We start from the raw sequence: 10,038 nt of genomic DNA on the forward strand, positions 1-10,038 counted from the left end.
TTCTTTATTTCAATGTTAAAGTTTTTGCTGTAACAAATGTCAGACATTTGTTGTCACATGTTCATCTTGTCTTCACTTGCTTTTCAGGAATTACAGCATTTAAATAGCCATTAATGTCCAAAACCAAGTTTACATGCTGCATTACTTTACTTCAAAATAACTGTAATTTAAAAAACAAAACAAATTAAGGGCCTCATTAAAAGAGGGCAAAAAACCATAAAGTGGTTTGTTTTGTTTCATCTCCTTCCAGTGATTTTCTTTCTTTCCTGCTTAAAAGGTGCTCTGATGATTAGCAAGAGGGACAGTCTGAGTGTCCTGTGGTGAAAGTGTGTTGCTTATTAAGAGGGAAAGCTTAGCACTCAGAGTAACCAAGATGAAGTCTGGTCTTTTTTTTTACCCCAGGAAAAACATGTCTGAAACAAATGATGGCTGCTAATGTAACTATGGGGAAGACTATGTTGATGATGACGAGTGAAGGAAATGAATGCATGACACAGTGTACTGCATCTTGTAGAAAGCTAATCAAGAATGTAATTTTAATCTGAGCCTCCCTGCTGGCACATCCGAGCTACTTTGAATCCTAATCTCTCTTATAGCTGTCACAGTGGATGAGGAGAAACTCACTGTTTGACAAATTGAATCCAGATTTTAAGTCACAGACAATCTTCTTCCACCGCTACACACCAGAGAACAAAAACTGTAATCTCTGAATCCAATGTCATGAGTTTTAATGAAAGCTGCAACAATGATGTGTTGCTGTTTATCTGAATCTCGTCTCTATCCTGTTCTCTCAGCAGGTGTGAGCAGTAACCAGGTGGTTGTGCCCGAGAAAGTGAATGCAGTGCTGGGGAAGAACATCACACTGAGCTGCAGAATAGAGGTGGGCTCCAACCTCACACAGAGCTCCTGGGAACGTCGTCTCCCTTCAGGCACCATTACTTTGGCAGTGTTCAACCCCGAGTTTGGAACCTCCATCTCTCCAGAATACAACAAGCGCATCTCGTTTGTTTCCCCCTCTGTACGAGATGCTTCCATTACCATTGAAGGAGCTGGCTTTGCAGATGTCGGGTCCTACACCTGCAAAGTGGTAACATTTCCTCTGGGCAATACACAAGCTTCAACCTACGTTAATGTATTAGGTAAAGTATAGCTCTATCACTTCCTTTTTGCATTGTATCAAGTGCTTCCTAATGCTGTCCTTTAATCCCACTTTTCAAAGCAGGACACTGTTGGTTGTGATTAAGCAAAGATAAGGGGACTCCAAAGTTTTTGCCCTGAAGGAACAAACTACTCCCTAAAGCTACCTGGCTTTTTAAATTACTACCTGGACACAGGCCATGGAAAGCTGTGTAGAAGCTGCACTGTTGTGGTCCCTCTCATCTCACTCACCCCACTTTCACTCTCTGTGGAAAATTGCAATGTCAGGTTTAAATTAATTTCCCCATAAGGTCCTCCACAAGGCCACTTATATACAAATCACAAAGCGCACATATTAATACTTGTTTGAAACATACAGACTCTCTTCATGTAGCAACCATGTAAACAAAGTTCGATACAGTCCCAACTTGATGCAACTAGTTGCATGCAAACAACAAGTTAATTGCAGGGTATAATACAGAGCGACTCTCATGACATTCACTTGCATTTAACCATGCTACATGAACAAGTTTCATATGTAGCAATGGTCTTAACACTGCAATGTGCAGCTGTTTCCCTCGAGGCAGTGAGGATTGTTGTTAGCTCTGCCCTCTTTATCCTTTGTCACTTCTCATGAAATCATACAGGCTGAGTAATTAGCATGTGTGAAGCTCTCACAGGCATTGAAGAAGCAGATGACAAACTTGGCTATCTGCGGTGTAAAAATGTATAATAAAAGATATTATACTTTTGGGTCTCTGCACATTTAGCTTCGCTATCATTTTCTTTTTTTAAGGACTTCTTCTGTAGTTGCTGATATGGCATCTGTATGTTGAGGCTATTTGTTGAGGCTATTACATTTCTTGATAACCCCAACTAAAAATACATGGTCACAAGATCAATAAGCAAAACGAAAACAGGTGTATCAACAAACACACACTGTACCAAGATGTATATCTTTTCTTGCTATATATTTATTGCTACTTATAGTGCATGTGATACATTTTTTATGGTTTTAATGATTCTCATTACCATTTTCTTTGTTTTCTCAAAACGTACATGTATATTCTACACTGTATGGGCACTTCTAGTAACCTCTCTGAGGAGCATGAACGTTGAACTTTCCCTGTGGTCAGCATATGTTTCAAGTCCTAAATTGGTGGTTGGATTGCACTCAGGCAGCGCTGAGAGTAGAAGATTGCACTGTAGGCAGTAGTTTGTTGTCTCCCTCCAGAGACTGAAGGATGATGACTAATGAGTGGTACATTAAGGGCTGCTGTGACAGCCACAGTGTCTGCAACCTCACAGCGTTCAGCTACACCTTGCTCTCCTGTCTGAGCAGCTTCTTAGGCATGTTTTGTTGTTCTTTTTTTTGGCTCACACAAACGCATATTCACACCCCTACACAAATAAATGCTTCAGCCTACTTTACAATTCAGATGTATTTAGTGTGTGATTATGGTGGAAGTATATGTTCTTGGCAATTAGATACATGTCATGTGGGCACAGGGTATTTTTCTTAAAGAGCACACATCACAATTACAAGACCTAAACTTAAGTTCCCAAGGCAGAGATGAAGACTGGCTTCTTCATCTCTGCCTTGTTTTGGGTTGACTTGGTTTTGGGTTTTGAGAAAGGAAAATGCGGCTGCATCTCTAAAATATGGATGGATAACACGTCAGCATATGGACCATATATCCATGTTGAACCAGAGTGTGTATTGTATTTGCTTCAGTTTAAAACTACTTAACTCAAAGTTCCAAGTTTTGATTCAAGTTTATACTTTGAGGTTTAGGAAAAAGCACTTGACTTCATTTTCATTCCTTTCAAATGAACTAAAGTCAAGCGATGAAAAGGCTCAAAGCCATAAATAATAGACCTGAGTCACGACACCCATCATAATGATTAACAGGTGCAGTGGACATTGACTTCATTACAGAAGTTACACTCTTGACACAAACCTTGTCTTGTATCTAATCATGAGACAACTGTCACACAATATTTGTTCAGGCTCAAAGCTTTCTCACTTTCCTTTTCATCCGTATGTCTGCAGCTTCTCATAGAAAAGGCCCAAGGATCAGTTCAGGAGGAAGTGTGCTACAGTGTGTGAGCCAAAAGTCCCCACCAGTAAGCAATAGGAAGGAACCAGGGGAGGGAAATATGATGAATAATGAATTACAATGACCATTTGTTTTAAAGTGCTGAGAGATGAATGGGAAATCTAATGAAGAGCAATTCACTTTCATAAAATCAAAATCTGTTCACACATTAAGTTGGAGAGGCAGATTTGATTGATTTGATCTTCCAACCATGAACTGCATTCTTTTTTGTTTAAAATTGTCTGTTCATTCATGTGGCCAATAATGCAGCGTCTTTTTTTTTTGCTGAGTCATAAAATTGAGAAATCAGCCCCACAGAGAGATGGTTAAAGTTGCTTACTCACCGAAGTCAAAATCTGAAGAGGGTCATCATTTTTCAGTGGTGAGAAATGTTTCATTTCTCCTTTCAGTCTATTCAAATAATGCTGGACTTCCCCTCAGTTTCTGTGAAGTATGTGTCATGAAGCTATGTTTGACTTGCATGTTGTTATGTTGTTCTGTTGCCTATGTACTAATGAGGCCAGCTTTAGCTAACGGCTTACTTGCAGATACTTTCACTGATGTTATTGGCTTGCCATGTGTGGCTTCATTTGCAAAGTTAGTTATGGTTGCTTCACTAGCTTTTCTTTCTTTGAGCACCAACTTCTTGCATCACAGCACCCAAAATCTAAAACAAAAATGATGGCTCTTTATTTCAGAACTGCAATAGATCATTACACCAAAGTGACCGTTTTAAATAGTAGAAATGGCAATTTATAGTTTTTCCATGCTAAATCTTACTGTAAAAATGTCCAGACGTGATGCATGACCATCCAGTTAAACCCTTTCTTTCTAGGGGTTCCCACTCTGACGTCAGTATTCAGTGTGCATATGTGGATCAGTGTGTATGTGGGCGGGAAAGGGCCAATACAGCCAGTTTGCTGAAGGGAAATCGTTAACCTTTCCCCTAAAGCATTTCCACTCATCCAGAGTGTTCCCCTCCCTTCCTGACAGCAACTCCAAATTAACACGTCTCTCTGATTTAGTTATTCTGAAGCTTTCGGCCAGCTCGCCTCTTAACATAGAGCAGCTACTGTTTATAGTCAGAGGCCTGTAAGGAGGGGCAAAGAGAAGTGAGTGAAGAATGTGAGGTGGATGCCTAAGAGCGGCATCCCCCCGCCCCTGCAGTGGGTACAGGAGACGCCAGGTTATTTTTGGAAAAACGGGTGCCGCGAGATATTTGATTTTGTTGTTGGACCTCCTGCTCGACTGGGGAGCATTGGGGTGGGAGATGTCTTAAAGGTGATGGCCTTGTCTTGTGGATTAGGCTGGTGTGTGCCGTCACATGTCTTTTAAAACTGTCACCATCGCAGTAAGTGGAACAGCTGTTCTTTTAACAGGGACAGAGATGGAGGAGGCAGTGCACTGCAAGACAAAGAAGGATTTAGCATAAGAGGGAAATTCTAGCGATGGTATGTGGAAGGGTAAACTGCATAGCCAGTTTACTTCACTACCCCTCCATTGTGGTCTCTTCTCCTTCAGCAGACCATCTTTTGTATTTCGACTGTCCTTTTTTCCTCTTTTTTTTTTTACAGATCCCTGTCTGTTTTTTAGGCCAGTGCAGCATAAGACAAGCTATGTTACTGCTTTGCACAACAGGTAGAGGGGTTGTGTTATTCTGGTCACGTCCCTCTTGCATGGATCTGTTTTGCCTCTCTGTTGAGAAAAATCCTCGTTCTGTCTAAACCTGCAGTTATTCTCGGGAAGCTGGTATAACATTTTCCCAGCTCTGCAGCACTGAGAAGTGTACAGTAACTTAGCGCCTCATTTTCCAGTACAACACAGTCAAACACAAACACAACACAGTGTTGACTGCCAGTAGCCTCTGATTCTGTAACACTAAGGGTTTTTCCCCAAAGGCATATGCATACTTCAGGTTCTGCTAATAGAACCATACAGTGGGACCAATAGTTTACCCTAACTCAATCCATTACTATATGTTTGACACACAACAATAAAGATAGCTCAGTCTCCACTGAAATGCTTCCATATGATTTAATAGCATGGTTCATCAATTTTGAATGCATATATATGTGAAATAGACGAAGTCAATATGCTCTTTCTGGCAGTTAGGTATACTAATGCCACTTCTGTGCATATACAATATGATGGGCATTATTTATTTATACACATACACAAAAAGATCAATATTCATTTTGTAATCTTCTCCATTCTGTCATTTCCTCTCCCCCACCCCCCTTTTCTCTATCTCGCCGCTCTGCTCCCTCAGTGGAGCCAAAGGTGTATGTGTCTGCTGGCCCCACAGCGCTGCTGGATGGTGGGAACGAGTCGCTGGTGGCCACCTGCATAGCAGAGCGTGGCCGTCCCGCTGCTGAGGTATTCTGGGAGACGGAGCTTTATGGACGAAGTGAGAAACAAAGTCAGGATGAGCCCAACGGCACCACCAGCGTACATGTGCGCTACATGTGGCCACCGCAGAGCTACGCGCAGGGGAAGACGCTCACCTGTGTGGTGCGCCACCCAGCCCTGCAAACGGAGTTCCGCATACCCTTCATACTAAATGTTCAGTGTAAGTGCTGAGTTATAAAGCTCATGGAAAGTCCAAAAACAACAATGAATTGATCCTACTACTTCTAAGTATCGCCTGTGTTGCCAAAGCCTGATGCAGTTTGCTCCTCTGTACCATAGACCTCCATTGGTGTCCAAAAACTATTGACTGTCAGGTACAGGGGAAGATTTTTCTTTTCCCAATGTAATACAATTAAAATGATAAAAGGAGCACTGCTGCAAGTTATTGGAAGGCAGAGAATACAGTTGTTTTTTTGGACTGGATATGCATATGTTTTGCACACTGATCGCCCAAATAAGTAATCATCATTACACTAGGTGACGATGAACATGGGGACTGTAGTTTACTTTGAGTCAATCCCACATTCAACGTGAGTTCAACGTGTGTGTGTGTGTGTGTGTGTGTCTGTGTGTGTCTGCTCTTTGGGTTACTTACCTTTACACAACTATTAACTAAAACAACAAGTATGTATTGAGTTGATGTAAATTAATGCTTTTGTTTTTTTTATCCGATTAATCGAAAAAATAATCGACAGATTAATCGATTATTAAAATAATCGTTAGTTGCAGCCCTAGTTTCTTTTTTTTAATTTTATTAAATTTTTTATTCAGGCAAGGTTCTCTGAGAGGAAGCCTCTCTTCTGCAACTACAATAACGAACATAGAATATCAGACCCCACCTCAAAATGTTCAAAGAGATAGAATTGAAACCATTTTTATTTAAAAATGGTTTTGTGATATCATCCTTTCACCCACTGCAACGTTTTTTTTTTTGCTTCCAATCATGTTTCTGATGATCACCCTGGATTGGGTTAAGCACTAGGCTTATCAATTAATTGTGTAAGATTATGCAGTTTATTGAAAGTTTAGTTATTATCATCAATAATATGAATTGTTTCTGAAATCCCTAAGATGAATAATCATGATCATTATATCTAGCATGGTAAGGATTATTATAGCTGTAGTAGTGCAGCCCTAACAGATACACTGTATCTTATCGATATTAACCCATGCTGATAGCTTGATTTATGAATAGCCTGATCACCACCTTTCACTCTTTGCCCATAAAAGGGCCATTTAAGAGTCATCTTAATGTTATAATCATTAATGCATACTTCCTTGGCGAGCAGTACTTAGGGTTAGCCTGTGTTTGGACTGTGTGAGTGCAGGCTAATGAAGGTATTTTATGAAATATTGATCTCGGCAGCAACACAAGTAGCAGGGGGCTGCTGGGGGCTGCGGATGGAGATGCAGAAAAAACCCAGATTAATACAGAAAGAAAGAGGCTTCCCAGCTCAATAAATCATGTCGAATGCAGAGGCAAGGGATTTTAAGTGCAAAAGAAGCACAATTTTGACGTCGAGCTGCATGAAAAGGGTCAGTGGACACGATGAGCCGAGGCGTCTTCCTGTGTGCTGTAATGAGTTCCTCATTTGTCCTCCAAAGAAATCAAAATAAAATATATTGGATGCCTAAGTCAGTGTTTGCTATGTTTTATTACAGTGGCATGTGCTGGGCTTCATTTAGGCATCCTCCTGCTTTCCTTTGTTGTTGTTGTTGTTGTTGTTGTTTTTTCTTTGTCAAAGTGAGCCAGTGGAGTTTATTATTAGCTGCAGTACATCTACTGTCTGAGTGAGTCTGTCATTTTCCAACTTTCCACCAACCCAGGGTAATTTGTTTGTTCTCTTGGCTCTCGTTCACCAGCAGATCCTGTACCCCTGCCACAGTCTTGCACAGGCTTTGTTTTGTCACCACTCGCTACTGTGCTTATAATGCACGCTTTGTTCCTTCTGCAAAAGCTCATTTGTCATCAGGCTGCTGGGATCACAGTGACTGATTATTGAGTTCTAGTCTTGCACCCTTTTGAAATGAAAATAAAATACATTCTGGTCAGTACAACCAAACCTATTGTTGTAGGAGGTAAAAGAATAGCACCACCTTAATAATAAAAAAATATATATATACACATACATACATATTTTAACACCATAATCTTTTGTTTTATTTTGATACAGTTGCTCCAATGGTATCGATAATAGGAGTTGACAAAAATTGGTATGTGGGACAAGAGAATGTGAAGTTCACCTGTGGAGCCAAAGCCAACCCGCCTGCCCGTGACTTCACATGGACCAGGTCAGTATTCCCAAAAATTGGCTTCCTGTGGAAAAACTTTGTGATGTGATCCCAGGGACTACAGTTTGGTAGATTTCCATCCTATAGGTGAGGACAGGTGCAGCAAGTTATGATCCTAAAACATGAATTGCATTTAAGGCATCATTTTGTGAACATGTGTAAATTGTCTCCCATTTAAATGTCCAACCAGTGCGTATGTGTATGTGTGTATATATATGTGATATATACAGTGGTGTGAAAAAGTGTTTGCCCCCTTCCTCATTTCCTGTTCCTTTGCATGTTTGTCACACTTAAGTGTTTCGAACATCAAACCAATTTAAACAATAGTCAAGGACAACACAAGTAAACACAAAATGCAATTTGTAAATGAAGGTGTTAATTATTAAAGGTGAAAAAAAATCCAAACCATCATGGCCCTGTGTGAAAAAGTGATTGCCCCCTAAACCTAATAACTGGTTGGGCCACCCTTAGCAGCAACAACTGCAACCAAGCGTTTGCGATAACGTGCAATGAGGCTTTTACAGCGTCCCTGGAGGAATTTTGGCCCACTCATCTTTGCAGAATTGTCCTAATTCAGTTACATTAGAGGGTTTTCGAGCATGAACGGCCTTTTTAAGGTCATACCACAACATCTCAATAGGATTCAGGTCAGGACTTTGGCTAGGCCACTCCAAAGTCTTCATTTAGTTTTTCTTCAGCCATTCGGGTGGTGGACTTGCTGGTGTGTTTAGGATCATTGTCCTGCTGCAGAACCCAAGTTCGTTTCAGCTTGAGTACACGAACAGATGGTCGGACATTCTCCTTCAGGATCTCTTGGTAGACAGCAGAATTCATAGTTCCTTTTATCACGGCAAGTCTTCCAGGTCCTGAAGCAGCAAAACAGCCCCAGACCATCACACTACCACCACCATATTTTACAGTTGGTATAATGTTCTTTTATGAAATGCAGTGTTCCTTCTACGCCAGATATACTTGGACACACACCTTCCAAAGAGTTCCACTTTTGTCTCATCGGTCCACAGAATGTTGTCCCAAAAAGTCTTGGGGATCATCAAGATGTGTTCTGGAGAAATTGAGACAAGCTTTGATGTTCTTTTTGCTCAGCAGTGGTTTTCTCCTTGGAACTCTGCCATGCAGGCCATTTTTTGCCCAGTCTTTTCCTGATGGTGGAGGCATGAACGCTGACCTTAACTGAGGCAAGTGAGGCCTGCAGTTCTTTGGACGTTGTTGTGGGGTCTTTGTGACCTCTTGGATGGGTCGTCGCTGCGCTCTTGGGGGTAATTTTTGAGCGGCCGGCCACTCCTGGGAAGGTTCACCACTGTTCCATGTCTTCGCCATTTGTGGATAATGGCTCTCACTGTGGTTCGCTGGATTCCCAAAGCTTTGGAAATGGCTTTATAACCCTTTCCAGACTGATAGATGTCAATTACTTTCTTTCTCAATTGTTCCTCTGATTATTGAGTTCTAGTCTTGCACCCTTTTGAAATGAAAATAAAATACATTCTGGTCAGTACAACCAAACCTATTGTTGTAGGAGGTAAAAAGAATAGCACCACCTTAATAATAAAAAAATATATATATATACATACATACATATTTTAACACCATAATCTTTTGTTTTATTTTTGATACAGTTGCTCCAATGGTATCGATAATAGGAGTTGACAAAAATTGGTATGTGGGACAAGAGAATGTGAAGTTCACCTGTGGAGCCAAAGCCAACCCGCCTGCCCGTGACTTCACATGGACCAGGTCAGTATTCCCAAAAATTGGCTTCCTGTGGAAAAAACTTTGTGATGTGATCCCAGGGACTACAGTTTGGTAGATTTCCATCCTATAGGTGAGGACAGGTGCAGCAAGTTATGATCCTAAAACATGAATTGCATTTAAGGCATCATTTTGTGAACATGTGTAAATTGTCTCCCATTTAAATGTCCAACCAGTGCGTATGTGTATGTGTGTATATATATGTGTATATACAGTGGTGTGAAAAAGTGTTTGCCTCCCTTCCTCATTTCCTGTTCCTTTGCATGTTTGTCACACTTAAGTGTTTCTGAACATCAAACCAATTTAAACAATAGTCAAGGACAACACAAGTAAA

At 40.8% G+C, this 10,038-nt stretch overlaps 1 protein-coding gene across 1 annotated transcript in view; it reads left to right on the forward strand.

Moving 5' to 3' along the window:
- Positions 1–10,038, forward strand: part of nectin3a (nectin cell adhesion molecule 3a) — a 38,161-nt gene that overhangs the window by 17,471 nt on the left and 10,652 nt on the right. The window contains exons 2-4 of the mRNA XM_078245580.1: positions 795–1,139; positions 5,506–5,805; positions 7,820–7,937. Coding sequence (XP_078101706.1) covers positions 795–1,139; positions 5,506–5,805; positions 7,820–7,937 — 763 coding nt within the window. The remainder of the gene's footprint in view (positions 1–794; positions 1,140–5,505; positions 5,806–7,819; positions 7,938–10,038) is intronic.

Source organism: Sander vitreus, chromosome 3 (genome assembly GCF_031162955.1).
Source record: "Sander vitreus isolate 19-12246 chromosome 3, sanVit1, whole genome shotgun sequence".
Taxonomy (NCBI): Eukaryota; Metazoa; Chordata; class Actinopteri; order Perciformes; family Percidae; genus Sander; species Sander vitreus.